This window comes from Rana temporaria, chromosome 5, assembly GCF_905171775.1.
Source record: "Rana temporaria chromosome 5, aRanTem1.1, whole genome shotgun sequence".
Taxonomy (NCBI): Eukaryota; Metazoa; Chordata; class Amphibia; order Anura; family Ranidae; genus Rana; species Rana temporaria.
In genome coordinates, this window is record NC_053493.1 from 73,343,830 (window position 1) to 73,369,263 (window position 25,434).

Sequence of the window (25,434 nt, forward strand, 5' to 3'; positions counted from 1 at the left end):
AAAGATGGATTTTTGAACAAGCTTCTGGTGACGAATATCTGATTGCATCTGACCTTTGGAAGGATACCAACACCTTCAGTGCACTAGGAGGAAGTACAAGTAGGGGTAGGCTGCATACATTTGTCTATTCACGAAATACAAGAAGATGGTAGCAGCTGAAGGTCTAATGGCCAGAGATGACCAAAGTCACTGTAGGTGGGCAGGAACGGATCAAATCAAGCAGCATGAGTGATACACTACCCAGCTGATGTCCATGCTAAGTACCATAGCATTAAAGGGGTTGTAAAGTCAGAATTTGTTTTATCTTGATGCATTAAGATAAAGCCTTCTGTGTGCAACAGCCCCCCCTCATAATTTCCTGAGCCCATCTCCATCCAGCGATGTCCACGAGTGTCTCTGCCTTACGAGACTCTCCATCCTGATTGGCTGAGACGCTGCAGCAGCGGCATTTGCTCCTGCTGCGGTCCAAGTCAGTTAGCCAATCAGGAGAGAGGGGGGGATGGGGCCAGGCTGTGGCTCTGTGTCTGAAAGGACACAGGAGCTGTGACTCGGCTGCCCCCATAGCAAGCTGCTTGCTGTGGGGGCACTCGACAGGAGGGAGGTGCCAGAAGCACAGAAAAGGGACCCAAAAAGAGGAGGCTTGTGGCTGCTCTGTGCAAATCCACTACACAGAGCAGGTAAATACCTCAACGTATGTGGTGGTATAACCCAAAAGTTTAAAGTGATATTAAAACCATTTGTACAAGCTTTGACATATGCATAATGAAAACTAGCATTAACATCATGGCCAGTCCACATAAAACATAATTTGAATGATTCTAAATACAGTTTATTTAAATGTTCTGTAATCCAGTCACATGAGCATTTTCAAGCTCCTTTGTGACTCAATGGGCAATATGTGGGCAGAGCTCATTCTCCATTTGCAGCATATCCTGCATGATCCTGTCCTATGCCTGGGATTGCGCAGAGCTGAATGGCAACTGAATAGCAACTATGGCAGACGCATGCCATTTTGAAAAATAAATAAAAGGTCTAAAAATCGATACCATTCTTTATAAAAGCTATACATGAAACCCTTGCTTAGTTTAACAACCGGTCATTCACATACAAACTAAATTCTTTACCATGTTCTCAGGCGCCCCATGTGACACCTTTAGAACTGTCAGTGTAGTCTCATCAGCTCATCCGGGTGACACTCGTCTCACGTGGTGCAGATGGAAAGATAAAGAATTTTGTTTTCACGTGAATGGATGGTGAATGGATGGTAGTTTAACTAAGAAAGCATTATGTATTTTTTTTTTTTTTTTTTACCGTTTGCCGCTCGCACACCATCAAATAATGAAGGGACAATGAGGCTCTCGTTATAAGACGAGCAGCAGATTTGTCAATCTTTGGACATTCGTTTAAAAAGCTTTTCTCTTTGCCATAACAGTCAACATGAAAGCGAAGGCAGCTCAAACCATATCCAATGAAAAGAACTTGCATCTGAGATTATATATATATATATATATATATATATATATATATATATATATATATATATATATATATATATATATATATATATATATATAAAAATAAAGATTTGTTATTTAAAAAAACCTTTGTAACATTAACCCTTGGGGGTATAGTCAAAGTCCCACTACATTATCCTTCTTTTAGTTGAATCTGATGCCAGTATAGGCCCACCACCCCAAAAAAAGCAATTACATTTGCCAAAATTAAGCAACAATGGAAACATTTTCGTATGCAGAAACACCTTTGTCATTCTCAAAAAAAAAAAAAAGTAGAAAAAAAAATAAGAATTACCTATAGTAGTATATTTAAATACATTGCATGTCATATTGACATGAACAATTAAACTTTTCCTAATAGGCGAGACAACTGTAGGATAACACCACTACATTACCTTAATTTTCTTTCATAATTATTCCAGTAAAAGCAAAAAATAACCCACAGCAGCAGCAAAAAAAGAAAAGTGATATAAAATAATCCAATTTTGATAAAACTAAAAATATAAACCATGCTATAGGTTAGTCTTTTACCTGCCACAATTAATAAAACTGATGTTGCAATGCTGATGTCAATCGCAGCCTACATACCCACTTACAGAATACACTTCCCTAGGTTACAAAATAGGCTGACTTGTCAAACTCGCCAGCATTTTGAAATAACTCAAGACACCCTCACGCAAGACTAATAAAAACCTCAATCACACCATGACAAATTTGGGCTAAATTTTTCCAATTGCCTACCTATATTGACTTTAATGGGCAAGATGACGATAAAAAAAAAAGAAACGGACAGCAGGACTACAATGTAACATTTATAAAAGGTAAAAATAATAAAAAAAAAAGGCATTTATGTATTCAATGTATAAATGATTAAAGATATTCCAGGGTCAGTCGGCAACAGTGAAGAAACATACATTTCAGCATCAGGTTATGTGCAGTGTCACGTGTCATGTGGACTTACCACTGTGGATAACTTAATCACACGGACTTTTGGTGCTATATGAGCTGCTTCTCCAGAGCTGCTGTTTGACCTCTGCATGACAGTTCTCTTTGTGCCAGCAAGTCTCTGCTCTATTGGCTTGCCCTGGACTGGAGCTGCTGTAACAGTATGCTGTGAGGTCAGCGATGGGGCTGACCTTGCAGGCCGGACCTGTTGAACCTTCGGAACAGAACTCTCTGACACTTTGTTTTGCACTGCCTGCTTAATGATCTTCTTTTGTTGTCCCTGAAATGTTACATTGGTTACAGAAGTTTGCAGAGGGGGGATATTCTGTGGAGGATTTGCTGCCTCAGACTTCTTAGGAGTCAGTCTATTTTTCACATTTGGCTGCGCCTGCGCAGTGGTGGGAGGCAGAACCTGGCTGCTGTTATTTTCTGACTTTACAGTCTGTTTGTCCATCTCGAGCTGGCCTTGTTGTGCAATGCTAGTCTGTTGTGGCTGCTGTTGCTGTTGGTGCTGCTGACTGAGTCTCTGCATGAGCTCCTTTTTCCTGGCACCAGCCTGCTGTTGGCGACGCAGTTCCTTCCGCTTTAAAATTTCCTCTCTCAAACGCTTCTGTTCTTCGATTTTTAAGCGGTATTTCCTGGTCTCCTCGTCCTCATCGGGGAACTTTAAGGGAAAGAAAACATATGGCTTTATACCTCACCAATAATAGCTAATTTCTGCAATCACTGGCTACGCTACTACCATTTCTCTCTCGACACAAATGGGTCGATCAGTAGTATAGACACGCACAGAAACAGTTTTTAGCCCTTCATAAACACAGGATGAAACAACTATGGGGCCTTTCTGTCAGATCGCTTTATCTCGTTCTCTGCTGACAAACTAACAAAAGGTAGTGGGGTAAATGACCTTAGAAGATTTCATTAGAAATGTTGATTTTTCTTACACAATTTTAAAGCTTGATCTCAAACTCATTTGTCACACAGTAATTGCTTATAATGAACACCACAAGCCAAGTGGCTGACCTTGAACTTGAGCGCTCCTCTCAAGAATCAAAATGTCGTCAACTGCAAAGCTGGAATATTAATGGTAAACTGCAAAGACTTATTATTCTGTGCTCATGTCTCCTCTGGATGAAAATAATAAGCATCAAATAACCTTTTTTCGGTCTGGGATCTCTAATAAGCAACCATCTCCACTCTACAGTAATGCAGTTTATTATTAATAGGAGGCCAGAGTGACTGATGGCTAATGATGAAAGCACACCACATTCCTGCATTTGTGCGCTAATCAACTCTGTACATACTTGCCTTTTTTTTTTATATTGCCCAAGGTACTATGAAGAAGGGCAAAAGTAAAGGTGTAATGGCTAAACTCTTATTGTATCACTACTAACAGACTCAAGAACTTTCCCCCTCAATCTGAGATTCCCCCACATGTTGCAGATCTCACTGATCACTAGGCTTGCCTTTTAATCAATAATAATAATAATTAGGGGTTGACAATTTTATTTGAGCTCAACAAAATGTCAATAAAAAAAAAAAGCCAATAAGCAGAAAGAGATCGTGTACTGGCTATAATGCAAAAGCTGAAAAAGAATGGGGTTCCAACTGCAAATATGTAGACTCCATAGTATCACGATTCCTGGGTTTTATCCGGCTGCATTACAAAAAACAAAACAAAAAAAAAAACTTGAAGTGAAATTTGATCCCCCTTGCAAAAGCCTCAATGGTGACTTCCCAATCTAAAAAAACAAGATCTCCCGAGCACTCAAGCTCCACGTCCTGTCAGGGATAGAGGAGACCGATGCTGTGTCCCTTGTACATAGGGACACAGCATTGGTCACCTCTTCCACTCAGTCCCCTCCCACACGCCGTTAGAACACACCCAGGGAATACATTTAACCCCTTCCCCGCTAGTCACAATATTACACTAATTAGTGCATTTTTATAGCCCTAATCGCTGTATAAATGTGAATGGTCCCAAAATTGTGTCAAAAGTGTCCGATATGTCCGCCGCAATATCGCAGGCCTGACAAAAAAAAATTAAAAATCACAGATCGCCGCCATTACTAGCAAAAAATAAATCATAAATCTATCCCCTATTTTGTAGGCGCTATAACTTTTGCACAAACCAATCAATATACGCTTATTGCGATTTTTTTAACAAAAATATGTAGAAGAATACGTATCGGCCTAAACCGAGAAAAAAAAAATGGGATATTATAAACAAAAAGTTAAAAATAGTGTTTTTTTTTTCAAAATTTTCTGTCTTTATTGTTTATAGCGCAAACAATAAAAATTGCAGAGATGATCAAATACCACCAAAAGAAAGCTCTATTTGTGGGGGGAAAAAAATTATAAAAATATAATTTGGCTACAGTGTTGTATGACCGCGCAATTGTCATTCAAAATGCATCAGCGCTGAAAGCTGAAAATTGGTCTGGGCAGGAAGGGGGTTTAAGTGCCCAGTAATGAAATGGTTAAACCAACCCAATCTAGAAGTTTACAAACATATAGTGCCTGGAAAAAGTAATCACACCCCTTGAAATTTTACACATTTTGTCATGTTACAACCAAAAACGTAAATGTATTTTATTGGGATTGCATGTGATAAACACAAAGTGGCACATAATTGTGAAGTGGAAGGAAAATTTTATACAAATAAATGTGAAAAGTGTGACCTGTATTTGGCCCCATTGAGTCATTTACTTTGTAGAACCACCTTTCACTGCAATTACAGCTGCAAGTCTTTTTGGGGATGTCTCCACCAGCTTTGCACATCTAGAGAGTGACATTTTTGCCCATTCTTCTTTGCAAAATAGCTCAAGCTCTGTCAGATTGGATGGAGAGCGTCTCTGAACAGCAATTTTTAAGTCTTGCCACAGTTTCTCAATTGGATTTTGGTCTGGACTTTGACTGGGCCATTCTAACACATAAATATGCTTTGCTCTAAACTAGGGCCAAAACAATTAATCGATAACTAATTGATTATAAGATTAATCGATTACAATTTTCATAATCGGTTAATTGGCCAGTAACATAATGGGGTTAAAAAAAACTAAAATTAGCCCTTTTTAGTACAAAAAAAGCAAATTGCTACTGTAAATATTACTTTTACTGTCCCACAGTAAAAAAATTAACCCCTTACAGTAGCGATTATTTGCTCTTTTTGTACTTCTTTTATTTATTTATTTTTAATCCCATTATGTTACTAAACATCTCAGGCCAGGGTCACACCTCTGTTTTTTGTTGCCTTTTGCAGAAACACACTACAGTTCATTTACATGTTTTCCTATGGGACACGTTCACATCCATGATTTATTTTCATAATCGATTAGTTGGTCGATTATTGTTTCGATTAATCAATTAATCAGATAATAGCCTTAAAAAATTGTTTGCATTTTTTATTTTTTTTGGGCCAATTTGTTGTTGGGCGGATTACAAAACACAAATTGCTGCAAAAACACATTACATGCTTTTCTGCAGCTTTTACATTGAAGTATATTGAACAAAAAAAAAAAAAAAAATAGCACCGTTTTGCGTAAAATGCCCCTTGCCCTTTCCAAATTTACAGCAGCTGAAAAAAAAATCATGGATGTGAACGTATCCCATAGGAAAACATGTAAATAAACTGTAGTGTGTTTCTGCAAAATACACCAAAACACAGAGTTGTGACCCCAGGCCCGAGATGTTTAGTAACATAATGGGGTTAAAAAAAACTAGGGTTGTCCCGATACCACTTTTTTAGGACTGAGTACGAGTACCGATACTTTTTTCAAGTACTCGCCGATACCGAATACCGATACTTTTTTTAAAATGTGTCCCCAAATGCAGCCATGTCCCCCCCCATATATGCAGCCATGTCCCCCCCATATATGCAGCCATGTCCCCCCCATATATGCAGCCATGTCCCCCCCATATATGCAGCCATGTCCCCCCATATCCAGCCATGTCCCCCCCATATGCAGCCATGACCCCCCCCCATATCCAGCCATGTCCCCCCCCCCATATATGCAGCCATGTCCCCCTTACCGTACATGCCGCCGCATCCCCGCTTGGTTAATACGCGCGGGGAACATTACAGCATTCATTTGAATAGCTGTAGTCTTTCGCGCTGCGTATAGACACTGCCCCTTGCTCGGGATTGGACAGTTCACCCGAGCAAAGGGGAGTGTCTATACGCGGCGCGGCGGGAAAGACTACAGCTATTCAAATGAATGCTGTAATGTTCCCCGCCCGTATTAACCAAGCGGGGATGCAACGGGATGCGGCGGGGGAGGAAGTATTCTATTTTGGTATCGGGGGTATTTGCGGGAGTACGAGTACTCCCGCAAATACTCGGAATCGGTCCCGATACCCATACTAGTATCGGTATCGGGACAACCCTAAAAAAAACAAAAATAAGTACAAAAAGAGCAAGTAATCGCTACTGTAAGGGGTTAATTTTTTTTACTGTGGGACAGTGAAAGTAATATTTACAGTAGCGATTTGCTTTTTTGTACTATAAAGGGCTCATTTTAGTTTTTTTAACCCCATTATGTTACTGGCTGATTAATCGATTATGAAAATTGTAATCGATTAATTTCATAATCGATTAATCGATTAGTTGTTTCGGCCCTAGTTTGATCCACAGGGTTTGAGACAGTGGTATAGACGAGAATGCGTGCTCCAGTCCCACCCAAGCTTTAGTAGCTCTGTGGATATTCCAATCAGCAATTCTGGATAGGTGTCATGCCTGGTGGTATTTGTCTAGATTGGGATTCAGGGTGCGCCAGGTGTCGTGAAGTAGCAGTGTCTGGAGTTGGGCTTTAATGGATTTGAGGGCTGCGTACGTTAGGGATGACGTACCCGTGGAAGTATCATGTATCGGACCAAGGGGGGCGTTGAAGTCGCCACCTAAGATGAGTATGCCCTCCTGGAAAGCTGAAAGAGCATTGGTGATAGTTAGAAGATAGAGACCTGGTGGGCATTCGGGGCATAAATATTGGCCAGGGTAATCGGTCGACCGAAAAGCGATCCTTAAGGAAAACATATCTCCCTTCCACGTCTGACAGTGTATCTGAGTTGAAAGGGGCAGTTTTTTGCTAGAAGTATAGAGACCCCCTTGGACTTAGAGGTAGGGGTAGTTGCGTGAAATACAGTGGGGTAGTAGTAGTTTTGCAGCTTTGTCGTTGCATCAGTGCGAAAGTGTGTCTCTTGAACGAAGATAATGCATGACATGGAGAAGTTGCGAGCGTCGTTCAGGAACATGGAGGCCCAGAGCATTGAGTGAAATTATTTTGATAGGAAGTTTCTCGGCCGTGGTACGAACGGGAGCCATCAGGGTAGAGGCGGACGGCTGTCAGAGTGCAACAAGCTGAAGTTCCGAGAGCTGTGGTGGGCTTAGGGGGAGATGACGGACCTGGTAATTCAAATCAGAGAACGCGGTAGGTCGTAGATTGGTAGTCTGTGGTGGTCGCAGGAGAAAAAGAAGGGGTGTAGGAGGGGAGGGGAAGGGAACCGAGCGCATGGCAGCAGGTGGTGAGAAGTAGGGTAAGTAGTAGTCCGGAGACTGATGAGGAGCCCCTCACCAGCCCAGTAATCTAGGCTTCCGCGTACGCGAAATTACCGGAAGATGTCAGTGGTATGAAAAATAAGATATAATGTGCGGAAGAGAAACAGGAGTAGAACCACTGTGTGGGAGTCGATTTGTCCTGAAAGGAGAGAAAAATGAGAATGGCAGATGGACTGTCAGCCACTAAACACTGAACGATGTAGACATATAGCTAGCGGAGACCAGGAAAGTGATGGCATGGGTTATCGAGAATCCAGAGGGAAGGCCCAAATATGGATAGTATTTATGAGGGGTGTAAAGGAGCCGCTATCTAACGTTAGTGCGACCTTAAGCCAACTCTTGTGGGAGCTGTAGCCAAGTGTAGGCCCATGTGTGTCGTGCGGTAACCTCAGTAAACAGGTAAGGAAGAGCAAAACAATATAACAGCGCAACAATCAAATAATATCATCACATCAATCAATTGTGAGAACATATTCAATAACAGTAAACCCAGACCGACAGAGGAGGAGGAGGGGAAGGGGAAGGGAGAAGGGGGGGGGGGGGGGGTGAGGTGGCAAAATAAAGAAGGGAAGGATATGCGGGAGGGGGATGAAAAGGGGGGGAGAAGACATGAGAAGGGGGGGAGAAGACATGAGAAGGTGAAGGGAGAAGAAAGGGGGGAATGAGAGGGACGGAACATAGAGGGGATAAAGGGAAAGGAAAGGGGGAGACGCAAGAAAGGAAGGGGGGAGGGAGAGGAAAAGCAAGGAAGAGGAGGGGATGGGGGAATCTGAGAGAGCAATACCAAAAGGCGTGCACAGAGGGCAAAAGTCAAAGGGAGAGGGCTTGAGAGAGGATAGTCCCGGGATAGGAGGACATGAAAAGAGGGTGTATAAAGATTTTGAGTCTTCTTTTCCAGTTATATACAGGGCTGTGGAGTCGGTAGATAAATGTTTCGACTCCTAAATGTTCCGAAAATCTAAATTTAGTAGGAGTTTGAGTCGGAGCATTGTTTGCTGACTCCGACTCCAGGTACCCAAAATTTCCTCCGACTCCACAGCCCTGGTTATATAGAGCTAGTCACACCAAATGGTACCATAAATAACGTGCCGTGGCAAGAAGGGGCTCCAAGGGTTTTATGAGATTGGAGTAGCAATTAGACCGTCCGATATATTGTGGCAATGGTGTATGTGAGATCAAACCCTTGTTTCCCGTCTGGTGCGGTATAACCGACAGACTAACAGAGCAGGAACGGCTTAAACCGAGGCGTGTCATATTCAGAGTACTGCTGCGAAGGAGATGTGGAGGTGGGAGAACAGGAAGAGAAAAGGGTAGTAGAAAGGACATAGAAGAGGAAGGGTAGACATCTTTAAGCAGAGCATTTATCATGAACAGCATAAAACATTAGTATAAAAAAATGCATGTGAAGGCTGTGCACAATGTAGCGTGAGCAGTACCTGATCCGAACCTAGCGATTGAAGCTGTCATATCAGAGGATAGCACATGGCTGAAGGCTAGTTCATGCAGTTACTGATTGAGAGCCTCTAGGATTGGGAAGTCTTTATCCCCACCAGCAGAACTTGGTCAGGGACCAGGAAACAGGGCAATGTCACGATCCAAAAGGGTATCCTTCACAAGTCCCAAACGGGGGGTGGAAGCATATTGAGTCAGCACACAACATTGCACGTATGGGGAACCGAGAGTTCAACAGAACAAAGCACTGAGGGGGGACGCAAAAGCCAGCGGCATGAGGCGATAGGCAGCTTTACCATGTGTGTCTGCAGGTCCAGGTGGGAAGAACACAGGACTTAAATGTTAAAGAGGGAGGGTGACAGTAGGTCAGGTACCGGTGGAAGAACAGTCGTGTCGCCTTGGTCGCGAGCGGGGATCAGTGACAAACCACGTGTGCAACGCAGCGGGGAGACTGTTCGTGCAAGGGATGGGATGAGGAGGGGAGGCACAGCGGTCTGGAGAAAAGGAATGGCCGGGGAGGACAGAAAGGGTAAGAGACCAAAGTGGGTGAACTGATCTGTCAGTCTCGGGTGTTAGCCGGCAATCTTTCCTCAGTAGTCGCGGCGCGCCCTGCGGGGTAGCGGGGCCGTCTGTGGACTGGAAGGCTGGCGTCTGGGTGACGAAGTTGGAGCAGGCCTGTAAGGAGATGGCGACCAACATCTTCGGTAGCGAGTTGCCTGAGCATCCATCGGCTCTTCTCTGGGTGAGCGGCGTTGCATATTAGGCACGTCGAACTCGGCGTACCAGTTCAGTAGCTCAATATACGGGATATCCAGAATTCTGCAGAAATTATCTATTTCTTCCGGAAACCTTAGCAGGGCTGTGCGCCCTAGATGAGTGGCTGACAGGGCAAACGGGAACTTCCAGCGGTATTGGATCCCCCTGGCACGAAGGACATCCAGCAGAGGACGAAGATCTTTGCTGTGCCTGAGGGTGATCGCCGACAGATCTTGGTATACATGTATGGACTGTCCCTCATGTTCAATCTGGGGTTTCGCTCGTGCCTTCCGGAGGATATCTTCTTTCGTTTGAAAGTTGTCTAGGCCAGTGTTTCTCAACTCAAGGCGCCCCAACAGGTCATGTTTTCAGGATTTCCATTATTTTGCACAGGTGACTTGATCAGTTTCACTGCCTTAGTAATCACCACAGCCGTTTCATCTGAGGGAAATCCTGAAAACATGACCTGTTGGGGCGCCTTGAGGACTGGAGTTGAGAAACACTGGTCTAGGCAGCACACAACTTCCCTAGGGGGGTCAGTGTCCTTTGCCCGAGGCCTCAGTGCCCTGTGGATGCGTTCCATCGGGATGGGCGTTTGTACGGGTCTGTCCAGAATGTTGTTGAAGAGCTCCGTGACTGCAGGCAATATGCGTTCGGGCTCCACCGATTCGGGGAGGCCTCTCACTCTGAGGTTTCGGCGTCGTCCGATATTGTCCAGATCCTCGACGTGTCTTTGTATGTCCCGGAGTTGCAGGGTATGCGTATCCATCTTGTGGCTGACTTTCCGGAGGACTGTATGATGTTGTGAGGTGGTGATCTCGACCTCCTGCACCCTGGTTGTGATGGCGCGAATCTCGTGGCGGAGGTCTGTAATGGCCACAAACAGGGTGTTTTTGATGTCAGCAGCCACTTCGTGTAGATCTGTTAGGCTTGGCTGTAACGAAGCCTGCGGGACCACGGTACCTCGTGCGGGAGAAGGCACGGTGGGTGTTAGGACGATCTCCGCTGAGGGGGGTGAATGGATCGATGCTGGAGATGACGCCACCATTTTGGATCTTTGTGACTGGAATATGTCCAGTATTTGCTGGATCAATCTGCCGTTTGTGTCCCTCGGGGAGGGCGATTGAGAGGCAGAAGAGTTGCGGGAGAAAGGTCCCAGTTTAGAGGGCAGAATGCCGTGTTCGTCTCCTAAAACAGCCGAAGTGTGGCTAAGGTCCGTCTGAGCACTGGATCCAAGCGTCCATCTTCTCTCAAGGCAAACCACGCCCCCCGTGAGTCCTTCGTTTTTAACAAGCAATGCAGAGAAAAACAGGAACAGATGGGAAAGTGGCCTGTGTCTAGTACTATACGCCAGGATATATAATTTACAGGACAGGACACAGGCTTGATATTCAGAGATCCTGGGATGTTGGCCAAGCAGTGAATAAAAAGGGTGGGCAACAACAAGGCAAATAAAACCGTGCCAACAGGCCTAACAACAAGGATCAATGGACCCAAGAGTGCTGATGCAAGAACCTTGAGGCTAAAAGCTGCATCTGTGGAGGATAACATGTAAATCTGAAAGAACTTGTAAAAGTCATAATCAGAAGCTCATATGGCAGCCTTACAAAGCTGGGCAACAAAGTCTTGATGCCAAATGCCATTGAAACCCCTACCGACCTTGTGGAGTGAGCAGGTATTAGTGTGGGAGGTACTTTATCCTGTAGGGTGTAAGCTCTTCAGGCGAGTTGTCTTATCTGTCTAGCAAGGGTAGATCTTGAAGCAGTATGTCCCTTTGCGAGGTCCTGAGGAATAGACAAATAGGGAGTCGGGCTACCTGACAAATTGTAGCTTTGAGGTACACTCTTAAAGCCTTAACTATGTCCAGACAGTGTAGAGCAATTTCTTTTGGGTGCTTAGGAGCAGGCCATAAGGAAGAGTTAGGTCTTCTTTAAGGTGTAAGGCTGAGCAGGTGACAGCTACCTTGCAAGAGAAATCATCCAATGGGAATTCCCTGATGGTTCAAAGGACAGTTTCTGTATGACATAAAGAACCAATATTAAGTCCCAAGGAAGCACAAGGTGCTGTAAATCGGGTTCCTAGAAACACTTTGAATAAAGGTTCGACAAAGCTGAAGTCTACCCCACCCACTGATTGGCTCCCCTGCTGGCCAGTGGGCACATGCGCGCCCATAAATCATGTGAGGCAACATACGACAGCGATTCGCAAAAAGCAGACACATTGTCGCAGTACAACTGTGGCGGCTGGTCCTTGAATAGTTAAAGGGCTGACAACTTTAAAGGAGTTGTAAAGGAAATTTTTTTTTGCTGAAATGACTGTTTACAGGGTATAGAGACATAATAGTTAACGGATTAATTTTAAAAATTATTAAAAATAGATAAAAATCAATCGTATAATGTACCTGCAGTTTAGTTTTTGCATACCGTTTCCTGCTTCTGTGATGTACAGAGCCACAGAGCCAATACAGGGCAGTGATGGTTTGTAAAACTAAGCTGATTGGTGCTGAGGGGTTTTAGACACACAGTAATCACACCTCCTTGATTAGTGACCAGAGAGAGAAAGCTCCCAGTACTGTGGTGATCAGGAAACGGACAACCAGGAAGTGTGGAGATCAGAGAAGGATTACAGCAAACTTGAGAGCAAAAACGAACAAGGAGGACATGAAAACAGCACTGCATTAAGGTAAAGGAAGCTATTAAGATAAAAATAAAAAAAAATTCCTTTACAAACCCTTTAACCACTTAAGACCTGGACATTTATGCAGCTAAAGGACCCGGACAGTTTTTGCGATGCGGCCCTGCGTCGCTATAACTGACAATTGCACGGTCATGCGACGTGGCTCCCAAACAAAATTGGCGTCCTTTTTTCCCACAAATAGAGCTTTCTTTTGGTGGTATTTGATCACCTCTGTGGTTTTTATTTTTTGCGCTATAAACAAAAATAGAGCGACAATTTTGAAAAAAATTCTATATTTTTATCTTTTTGCAATAATAAATATCCCCCAAAAATATATAAAAAAAAAATGTTTCTTCCTCAGTTTAGGCCGATACGTATTCTACCTATTTTTGGTAACAATAAATAAATCGCAATAAGCATTTATCGGTTGGTTTGCGCAAAATTTATAGCGTTTACAAAATAGGGGATAGTTTTATTGCATTTTTATAAAAAAAAAATTTTTTTTACTACTAATGGCGGCGATCAGCAATTTTTTCGTGACTGCGACATTATGGCAGACACTTCAGACAATTTTGACACATTTTTGGGACCATTGTAATTTTCACAGCAAAAAATGCATTTAAAATGCATTGTTTATTGTGAAAATGACAATGGCAGTTTGGGAGTTAACCACAAGGGGGCGCTGAAGGAGTTATGTGTGACCTAATATGTGTTTACAAGTGTAGGGGGGTGTGGCTGTAGGTGTGACATCATCGATTGTGTATCCCTATAAAAGAGATCACACGATCGATGACGCCGCCACAGTGAAGAACGGGGAAGCCGTGTTTACATGGCTCTACCCATTCTTCAGCTCTGGGGACCGATCGCGGGACTCCAGCTGCGATCGGGTCCCGGAGCTTTGGACCGGGTCGCGGGAGCCACTGGGCACTAGCACAGGACGTGCCTATAGGTGCATGTGCCCAGCCGTGCCATTCTGCCGATGTAAATGTGCAGGAGGCGGTCCTTAAGTGGTAAATTCCATGTACAGTAAAACCTTGGATTGTGAGCATAATTCGTTCCGGAAACATGCTTGTAATCCAAAGCACTTGTATATCAAAGCAAATTTACCCATAAGAAATAACGGAAACTCAGATGATTCGTTCCGCAAATCGATTTATTCATAAGTTCTTCAGTTTTAAGTCCATATAAAAAGATTATAGTAATGTGATAGGTTGTGTAACCATAAAATGTCCATCCACAAATGGAAGCCTTCACAAGGGGGATTAGAAGCAAAATCCAGCAGGAGCTACAGAGAATAAGAGAGAAAAGAGGCACCTCTAGGTGTGGCAATATGTTGCTAAATGTTGTACCATCATTAAATGTAACCATATTGCTACACTTAGAGGCGCCTATCCTCTTTTATTACTCAGTTGTGACATGATGCTACTCTTATATCAAGACACCGTTTGTATATCAAGTAAAAACTTATTTAAAAAATGAGCTCATCTAGCAAAATGCTCTCAAACCAAGTTACTCTCAAACCAAAGGCTTACCTGTTCTTCACTCTTAACTTCTGCATTTATTGGGCTGGTGACGTTTACTGGCTTGGCTGCTTGTGCACTTTCAGCACTCACGGATCTGGGCTGCGGTGCTGTGGTGGCCACAGGAATGACATGTGCAGCAGGGGCCGACGTTGCTTTCCTCATAGTCAGGTCTACTGAGTGAGACGGCGCTATAGGCAGCTCTCGCAAGTTGCTGTTTCTTGGATTGTGAGCCTTGACCATGTTCTGACCTGGTGTACCCTGGAAAAACAAAAATCAACATTTATTAAACGTCACTTTTCTTTTTTTAAACATTAGACAATCCTTGGGAGTTATGGATAAAATTAACCATCACTACGCAAAAGATTTTTGAAAAGCACACAACACACTATAAATTGCATATTCACAACCTCATACCTGTCTTTGTTTGAGAGCAGGGTGTCGAGGCCCTTGCATTCTATGTGATGGGTTTTGAGAATTTTGTAAATGTGCTCTAAACGAAGATGTCTGTGGCACAGACATTGGGGGCTTTTGTTGTCCTCCAGGCGGATGATGTTGATGCAAAGGCGGAGGTTGCATGGGTCCCTGTGAAAAGATTAATAGGCATCATAGAATTACAAGATCCAATTCAGCAGTCACTTCATATTCTAAAAAAAAAAATGCTAGTTACTTGGTAATGATACTGTTCCAGTGCCTTTAATACTTTGGGCCTGTAACAGGAATACGGGGAAAGGGCCCCGACTTGTGTGCTCGTTCTAGGTCAACAACACAAAGGATTCAAGCCAAAGGCAACTATTTTTCTTCAAATGTCGTCTACAATAGGAATTCCCTTGCGTTCCTCTCACTACTGTTTTTCTTTAACCAGTTGCCGACCAGCCACCGTCGTTATGTGATTTTAAGTGGGTTTGAAAAGGATCAGAGATTTATTTTTTGTTACACTGCGATTGCTGTTACAGTGATGAACAATCGCTTAAACCGTCATGGTTGGCTTTCCATTCATGACAGTTTGCTTTCTGTTAACATGCTGTGATTGGCTACAGCTAATCACATGGTACAAGGTGCTGTGATTGGCACAGGTACCATGTGATAGCTGTGGGCCTATCACAGCATCAGTACAACCGTTATGAAACTCATTCATAACAGTTTGTGTATACATCGTAATCATGTGATCGTCCAGCCACCCAAAGTGGCCAGGTACCCGGAACTGTAATCCGCAGTGTCTGTGCAAAGCTAATTATATACACACACAAGTCGGCCCCCACATTAAAAATACAGTAGGCAGTCTTTAAGTGGTTAAAACAAGTTCAAGTGACTATAAAAAAAATAAAAAAAAACATAAAAAATGTGCATAGGTGAAAAAGTGAAAAGCTCATTTAACCACTTTACTACTGCCCGCCGTCAATTGACGGTGGCACGATAATGCTCTAGTTCTGGGAGGACGTCATATGACCTCCTTGCCGAGCCACTAGGGGGCACACGCACCCGCAGCATTACTGGGAACCTGGTGCAGGTGCCCAGCCGCCGTGATGGCCGCCGGGCACCTGCGATTGCCCAGTAACTAAGCAGGACCATGGATCTTTGTGTGTAAAAAAAGAGATCCACGTCAGGGAGAGGAGACTGATGCTGTGTCCCTTTGTACATAGGGACACAGATCGGTCCTCTCCCCCTAAAGTTAGAATCACTCACTAGGGTACATATTTAACCCCTTGATCACCCCCTAGTGGTTAACCTCTTCCCTGCCAGTCACATTTACACAGTAATCAGTGCATATTTATAGCACTGTTCGCTTTATAAATGTGAATGGTCCCAAAATAGTGTCAAAAGTGTCTGCCGCAATATCGCAGTCACGATAAAAATCACTGATCGCCGCCATTACTAGTAAAAAAAAATAAAAAAATAAAGATGCTAAAAAATCTATCCCCCATTTTGTAGCCGCTATAAACTTTTGCACAAACCCAACAATATACGCTTATTGAGATTTTTTTTTTTTTTAACCAAATAAATAAATAAATAAATATTATATTATAGCAAAGATTTTAAAATATTGCCTTTTTTTAAAAAAAAATTGTCGCTCTTTTGTTTATAGCGAAAAAGATAAAAACCACAGAGGTGATCAAATGCCACCAAAAGAAAGCTCTATTTGTGGGGAAATTTGGGTACAGTGTTGCATGACTGTGCATATGTCATTCAAATTGTGACAACGCTGAAAGCTGAAAAATGGCTTGGGCAGGAAGGGGGTGAAAGTGCCCAGCATTGAGGTGCTTAAGTTAAGGCACAAGAGTCCTCCTGAATAACAGGTCATTTGGAATCCACTCGGGATTGCTTAGACAAGATAGAATTTCATTGCATCTTGACAGACTTGGAAACGCACTGAATGTTTTAAAAAATACATATATATTTTTCCATTTAAATGCCATTTAAACTTGTAACTTGACTTATATTAGTTAAGACAATACTAACATATGGAACAAACCTGCATATTCGACTGATTGTGAAGCATGAAGGGTTGTCCAGGAGGGGGTGGAAACTGTTGCCTTGGTGGAGGAAAATGCCTTATATTTGTAGATGGTTGACTGAATGGTGGAATTCCCATTGGCCCTGGAGATGGCAGGTTAATCCGAACAGGTCGCTCTCTTGTAAATCCTGGGTTATTAAATCCTTGCTGGGGTCCAGGGACAGATTGTGGGAAATTTGGCTGTGGACCAGTACCTGGTTGGCTAAATCCTGGCTGATGCCCAGGGCTTGGCTGGTTAAAACCAGGCTGGTTTATTCCTGGCGGGTTAAATGGTGGCTGAGGGGCAGACTGATTGAACCCAGGAGGGGGACCTGATTGGTTAAAATTTGGCTGGTTAAAATTTGGTTGACTGCCGGGTGGGTTAAAACCAGCCTGTGGGCCCGGTGGATTAAAGTTGGGCTGAGGACCAGATGTATTATATCCTGGCTGGTTGAATCCAGGTTGAGTAAAGCCTGTTTGTGGCCCAGGGGTATTAAAGCCTGCTTGTTGACCAGGTCCAGGAGGATTAAAGTTAGAAGGGGGCGGATTAAATCGCTGTTGTTGGCCTGGCTGGTTAAAGCCCTGCCCTGGTGGACTGAAAGGTGGTGGTGGGTTCTGATTGGGAAGGTTATTGTTAAGAAGTGGAGGTGGAGGCATTGGAGGAGGATTTCTCTGATCAAACATAGGATGGTTAGGAAACCGTGGCTCTGTAAGCAATGGAAAACATATTTGTTAATTCGACATTTAACAAAACTGACTACAGTTATAAGAAATTAAAAGGATTTCAAACTGTATATACAAAAACATAACAGTATAAAGCACAACAATAACAAGAGAACAAATACAAATTCATGTTATTACCTCATTCAGAATGTCAGGAAACCTCATTTATAAACAGGGGGTGATGAGAAGGGTCAGCCTTAAACAATACTAGTCTGTCAACTAGTTTTATCCACGGCTCATTCGCAAATAAATCTTATAGTATTAGGCAACGTTCAACTCTACTCCAAACTTTTATTTTTGTTTTGTTCTGTGCTGTCAAAATATCTGTCATCTCATATCTCCTTAGGGCTCCAGTGAAAAGATACTTAACCATATTGCTTATTTGCCTCATATATTACACAGGGTTATTGCCCTGTAGTTTGACCTCATTTGAACACTCCAAGCTGTCAAAAGAGGGATGACTGACCCCCGCTTATCAAACAATTAACCTACTGATGCACCCCTCCCATACAATATGCCACACTACAACCACAGCCAGCCTTGCTTTAATTGGTACCCGTTTGGGGGGTGGTGTACAGATAAGCAGAGGTTCCACCTTTGAGTGGAGCTTCGCTTTAAATATCATTTAGCTAGGCAAATGCATTCAAATTAAATATGTGCCAATATATATATGTAGTGGCAGGACATTCTCCTTTAGCAGCTACCACCCCCACTGATGAGCTAACAAATGCTTTGAAAGTTTAATTGTCTCTGCCAACCATCCACAACAAATGCCCTGTTGCAGACGGTTACCCATCATTAACCATCTACAGCAAGAAATATTTATTCCAGGGGTGGGAGCCACTGCCCAGTCTCAAGACGCTGCCAGCTGAGAAATTCCACCTGAGTGTCTACCTAGAATGTACATGATGGAAAAGGCTGTAAAGTGAAGTTCTGGACAGGTACGGCTTTACCTTTTGCCACAGCAAGACTTACGGTGGTTTTTGAGGACTGGGTCAGAGGGATAGAAGTGATAAGAAATCTCCCATATATGGACTGGTTTGGGAACATAATGAATTTTTCTTTATTCTTGAGCTCTACCAATCACTGAAGACAAGAGAGCAATAAAACCATGTACCTCCAATGAAGAATTGCTCACGCTCAGGCTGGAGTGGTGGTGGGTTCCTCCAAGGTTCTTGAATTCTTGGAGGTGGATTGAAATTGCCAGGCGGAGGACCCGAAACGTGTTGAAAGTCTGGCATGCCCTATTTAAACACAATAGCATGATTATGAAGGGTAAAAGCATAGCGGTACAAAGTGAAAAAGTAAACATTGAAAAAGTAAGCAACTCCTATACGAAAGAATTAAGGTGAGCATATACTATACAATTTCCATTAGATTTACCAATGGCAGAGTGCAATGGCCTGCCAGGATTTTCACACTAATGTGACTTTATTCAAGGCTATCACCTACTGCAGAGTTTGGTTTATTGAATCAAAAGAAAAGCATTATAAGAAGCCAAGTCTTAAATGAACTACAAATTCCTCATTAAGCTCCACGTTTCCATTCAGTATACTCCATCCAGCCCACCTCCTTAACAAAAGATAAGGTGGCCCTAATCCTTTTACAGAATTATACCCTATTTTTCAGCTTCTTTATCCCCTTAAATATCCATCTAGTTAAGAAATTAACATTCTGTTGCACACAATCACTACACAAATTATACTTTACATTTCCACATCTCTTGTTAATTACATGATGCTATCTGCAGTAATCTATTCAAGCACTGCAGATAACTTGGCCTACTGGTGAAAAGAAATGAAACTTGGCATAAATTGCTTAGCACAAAGTTAATCTTAAAGAGAAAACAGAATAAAAGGATATCTAACAGCTATTGTGTGACTTACAGAAAGGGTCACTCATACTTCCAGAAGACTAAATATGTTAAAGTCTTTGTAACTTAATGAATCTTTCAATAAATTGCTTCCAACATCTACAACATGTTTTCATTAATTTCATTTCATATGCAAGTGTTCTATTAGAATTCTAATGATGGTTAAGCAGGGTCAGGCAGACAATTGAGAACAGAGCTTAGAGATTAATGACCAATATAGCCCTGTACGCACATTCTATTCGCCAGCAGTGTGAGTATTACATTTCAAAGTATTTGCACGCTAACTTTTTACCAATGCCAATTTTTCTCTTGAATGAACAGGAACTGTCTTTTGAAAAGCAATAATGTTACATCAAAAACGATAACTCTTGGAAAATATATGTACTTTTAACCCTTGCTTACTGACCACAAGGTCATACATTGGGAAAAACGATTGATGGCAAATTATAGGAGAAGCCCTTCCTATCACATGCACATAACTTTGTGGACCAACAGGTCACAGAAGCAGGATGAGACTCCTGTAACACGAGTATGTACAAAACTGGAAGCTGTACTGAAAGCGGTATTAAACATAAAACCAAAAATGTAATATTGATGCATTAGTTTTCCTTATGTTAAAACTCCCCCCCCCCCCCCCCCTGTTTTCATCTGGTGAGCTGGTCAGTAACACACCTCCTGTATTAGGGTGCCCCTACTCTGGATGAAGCAAAGGGGCACCATTCCAAAGCAGCACTGTTAATCTGGGGGGAGGGGAGTTTTAGTGTCTAAATCTGCTAGTATATTGCACAAATTGAAGCCAAACGCCAGATTACACTACAGTTAGAGCAACAGTTTTTTTTTCTCTCCTGGGATAAATGTTTTTCTAAATAAAATAAATAAAAAATCTGACCATCGTGAGTGGTAAATGGTTAGCTCAACACTGATCAAATGCAGGAAAGCGTGCTCTGTTGAAAAACAAGAGACTTGGCAGCTGGATCACCAGACGAAAATAAATTAAAGCCAAAAAACAAACAAAAACAAACAAACACAGTATTGTGCCCATCACATCCAAGAATTGGAAAACTTGGCAGTGGTTTATTGCCACTTGAATTATCAGTGACTTACACCTGGAAACACAAAATCTGATGCGACAGCAAAAATAGAAAATAAATAATGTGGTTGCATAAGTGTGCACACCCTCTTATACCCTGGTGCTGTAGCTGTGTTCAGAATTAAGCAATCACATTCAAACTCATGTTAACCACTTAAGGACCGCCGCATGTACATATACGTCAGCAGAATGGCACGGACAGCCACATCAACGTACCTGTACGTGCCTGCCTAGACGTGGGAAGGGGGTCCGATCGGGACCCCCCCCCCGGAACTTGCGGCGGTTCCCGTGGCTGTAGGAGAGATCCGGGATGAGGGGGCGGCTGTTTGTTTCTGGCCAACTCCTCGCGATCGCTCCCAGCCAATCACCTTCCGCCGATGGGCTTCCTCTGCCTGTGTAATGAAAACACAGGCAGAGGAAGTGATGTCATCTCTCCTCCGGGTGGTCTTTTCATCCGGCGAGAGGAGAGAAGACATCACAAGTAAGTTGCACCAACAGACCACTGACACATAGGCACACTTAACCCCCCCCCCCCCCCCGATTACCCCCCCCCCCCAGCCCCCTCCCTAATAAAGGTTTAACCCCTTGATCACCCCCCTAGTTAACCCATTCACCCCCTATTGCCAGTGTCACTAAGCAATCGTTTTACTGATCGCTGTATTAGTGTCGCTGGTGCCGCTAGGTCGCTAGTAATTTTTTGACCAGTGATCACCGTATAAGTGTTACAGTTGACGCTGGTTAGTTTGCCGTTTATAGCATCAGAGCACCCGCCGTATATAACCCAATAAAGGTTGAACCCCCTGATCGCCCGGCGGGTGATAATAAAATTTTAGCGTCAGTCAGGGTCTGCGTCGCCCCAGGTTAGTGCCAGTGACGTTAACACCCACGCGCAAAGCATACACCCCTCTTAGTTGTATAGTATCTGAACGGATCGATATCTGATCAGATCTATACTAGCGTACCCAGCAGTCTAGGGTACCCAAAAACGCATTGTTAGCGGAATCAGCCCAGATACCCGCTAGCACCTGCGTTTTGCCCCTCCGCCCAGCCCAGCCCACCCAAGTGCAGTATCGATCGATCACTGTCACTTACAAAACACAACACACATAACTGCAGCGTTCGCAGAGACAGGCCTGATCCCTGTGATCGCTAACATTTTTTTTTGGAAGGGTTTTCCAAGTAAAAAAATAAAAACAAAAAATATATAAAATAAAAAAAACAAAAATAGTCGTCGTTTTATTGTTCTCTTCCTCTCTATTGGTCTGCTCTTTTTTACTGTATTCTATTCTGCAAAGTTTTGTTATTATGTTTTTTCATGCTTGCTTTTCAGGTATGTAATTTACTTTACTGTTTCAGGTACGTCATTCAGCTGTTGCGCGGACTTATTTATCTTGACAGCAACAGCGTTTGCTCCCACGATATATAAAGCCTTGACTAGTGCTGTAGGAGGTGATTTCACCACCACAGTTAAAAAAAGAGCATATATGCCGAAGCATTGGGGCATTAGGGGCAGAGGACCGATTTGCCGCGTACATACGGTCGACATTCCTACGGAGGCTTGCCCATGGAAAAGTCAGACCGTGTGTGCGTGGCATAACTTCTTTGCGGGAGGATGCCCCCATGCTTCGGCATATATATATATTTTAGGCACAGGTTGCGTTAAAAAATGTTTTATGTTGGTATTTGCTTTGCAGGTATGGTATGGTCTTACTGATATACTGTAATGTTACTTTGTTTTAATGTTAACCATCATTTGCTTAGCAGGTACGCCATTCAGTTGCAGCGCGGATTTATTTAGCGTGACAGCAACAGTGTTTGCTCCCACGATAAATAAAGGCGCGACTCCAACGCTGTAGGAGAATATATGCTGAAGCATGGGGGCATTAGGGGCGGAGGAGCGATTTGCCGCGTACATACGGTTGAGATTCCTACGGAGGCTTCCTGTGGAAAAGACTGACCGTGTGTACTCGGCATAACTTTTTTGCGGGAGGATGCCCCCATGCTTCGGCATATATAAATGGTGCATGTATGCCCATCATTAGAAGTGGGTGGATGAAGGGAGGTATTCCAATGGTGGGCATACCCACCGATTAATCTTTTTTTCGTTCAGCCAACAGGCTGCATGAAAAAAAAAAAAAGATTACACTACATGTCCAACAAGAACCATCAACGTACTGGTATGTTGTTGGACTTTGAATGGTTATACCAGAATGATGCCTGCAGGTTTAGGTATCATGTTGGTATCATTCTTTTCAGCCAGCGGTCAGCTTTCATGTAAAAGCAGTCCTAGCGGCTAATTATAGCCTCTAGACTGCTTTTACATTCAGTGGGAGGGAATGTCCCCCCCCCCCCTGGATATAAACCGCGCCATTGGGAAATTGGGAAAGCATTTTATCACACCGATCTTGGTGTGGTCAGATGCTTTGAGGGCAGAGGAAAGATCTAGGGTCTAATAGACACCATTTTTTTCAAAAAAAAAGAGTACCTGTCACTAACTATTGCTATCATAAGGGATATTTACATTCCCTGAGATAATAAAAATGGTAAAAAATAAATAAAATGGAAGGAACAGTTTACAAATAAAATAAAAAAAAGCGGAAAAAAATAAATAAATAAAAAAAAGCATCCCTGTATTTTTTCCCCAAAAAATGTGTTTGAAAAATCACTGCGCAAATACTGTGTGGAAAAAAAAAATGCAACACCCACCATTTTAATCTGTAGGGCCTTTGCTTTAAAAAATATATATAATGTTTGGGGGTTCAACTTAACTTTCCTGCAAAAAATAAATAAAAAATGTTTTTATGTAAACAAACAGTGTCAGAAAGGGCTTTGTCTTCAAGTGGTTAGAAGAATGGGTGATGTATGACAAAAGCTTCTAAATGTTGTGCATAAAATGCCAGGACAAGTCAAAACCCTCCCAAATGACCCCATTTTGAAAAGTATACACATCAAGCTATTTGCAGAGAGGCATGTCGAGTCCATGGAATATTTTATATTTTGACACAAATTGCGGGGGGGGAAAAAGGATTTTTGTACTCACCGTAAAATCCATTTCTCTGAGTTCATGGACGGACACAGCAGCCTTTGACCTTAGGGTTATATCCACTTCCTTCCAGGAGAGTTAGGCAGAAAAAAAAAGCACTTTAAGTGTTAACAACACTTTCCTCAGTACAGCTCCTCCAAAGGGGGCGTGGTTCCCCGGGTATAACCCACACTCTGCCTCAGCAACTCCAGTTCGTAACAAGCAGTACAAACAATGGAGGGGTGGGTGCTGTGTCCGTCCATGAACTCAGAGAAATGGAATTTACGGTGAGTACAAAAATACTATTTTCTCTTCCTTTCATGGACGGACACAGCAGCCTTTGACCTTAGGGACGTCCCCAAGCAGTATAAAAAAAATTCAAAGGGGTGGGAAAACAACATAGCAAACCAAGCTACACCCCAAACAAAACCGGAGTTACTCAACGGAGGAACTCCAACCTTAAACTGCCGCCTGTAACACCTTGCGGCCGAAGGAGGCATCCGAAGATGCACTCACATCCACCTTGTAAAACTTTGAAAGATTGTGGACCGACGACCAGGTCGCTGCCTTACACACCTGTAACACAGAGGCTTGATGCCAGAAAGCCCAAGAGGCCCCGATGACCCTGGTCGAATGCGCCTTCAGGGCATAGGCCTGAAACACAACCTGTCTGATACACCTAGAAATGGTGGCCGACGAGACTGACAGACCTTTTTTAGGACCATTCACTGACATGAACAGTGAGTCCGACTTCCGGAACGGAGCCGTAGCCGATAAGTACACTCATAGGGCCCGAACCACATCCAGGGAATGCAAAGTGGCCTCCTTCGGGTTCTTCGGCCGAGGACATAAGGATGGCAACACAATGTCCTCATTAATGTGAAAAGCCGAAACGACCTTTGGGAGAAAAGACGGCTGCGGCCGCAGCATCACATTATCCTCATGGATGACCAAGTAGGGAGCATTGCAGGACAAGGCCGCCAGTTCAGACACCCGTCTGATTGATGTAATTGCTACTAGAAAAACCACCTTTTGTGACAGAGTCAACAAAGGGATCTTCCGAAATGTCCTCAAAGGGAGCGTCCTGAAGCACCGAAAGGACCAAATTCAGTGGAGGGCGCACAGGAGGGGCCACATGCCGGACCCCCTGCACAAACGTACGCACCAAGGAGTGCGCTGCCAAGGGTTGCTGAAAGTAAACAGCTAGAGCCGAAATCTGACTCTTAACCGTACTCAAGGCGAGAGCCTGATCCAATCCCCGATGTAAAAACAGCAGAATCCGGGACACCACGTTATGTACGGGGGTGCCATTTCATCTCTTCACACAGAGATGTAGGCCTTCCATGTACGATGGTAAAATCGGAATCCCCCGTGAAGTAGACTTCCGTGCACGCAGCATGGTAGAAACCACCGAGCCCGATAGGCCCCGGTCCTTCAACACCTGGCTCTCAACAGCCACGCCGTTAAAACCAGCGACGGTAAAGCAGGGTGGAAGATCGGCGTCTGCCACCAGATGCACCAGGTCCGCGTACCAGGAGCGCCGCGGCCAGTCTGGGGTGATCAGGATTGTTGGAATCCCTTCGGCAGGGAAAGCGTAAATTAGGCGATAGTGACCCCAAGGTGCCACCAACGCGTCCACCCACAGGTCTTTTGACCAGGCCATGAACCGTGGCACCTTCCGATTGAGCCGGGACTCTAGAAGGTCCACGTCTGGAGTGCCCCATTTTCGGCACAGACTCTGAAACACCTCCGGGTGGAGTGACCACTCTCCTTGGTCTAATGCAGTGGTTCTCAACTCCGGTCCTCAGGACCCAC

The 25,434-nt window shown here is 43.5% G+C and overlaps 1 protein-coding gene across 1 annotated transcript in view; it reads right to left on the minus strand.

The window, feature by feature from the left end:
• RBM33 (RNA binding motif protein 33) overlaps positions 1–25,434 on the minus strand; it is a 120,908-nt gene that overhangs the window by 30,076 nt on the left and 65,398 nt on the right. The window contains exons 11-15 of the mRNA XM_040354316.1: positions 18,752–18,878; positions 16,891–17,618; positions 14,835–15,002; positions 14,430–14,678; positions 2,476–3,123 (exon numbers count right to left, since the gene is read on the minus strand). Coding sequence (XP_040210250.1) covers positions 2,476–3,123; positions 14,430–14,678; positions 14,835–15,002; positions 16,891–17,618; positions 18,752–18,878 — 1,920 coding nt within the window. The remainder of the gene's footprint in view (positions 1–2,475; positions 3,124–14,429; positions 14,679–14,834; positions 15,003–16,890; positions 17,619–18,751; positions 18,879–25,434) is intronic.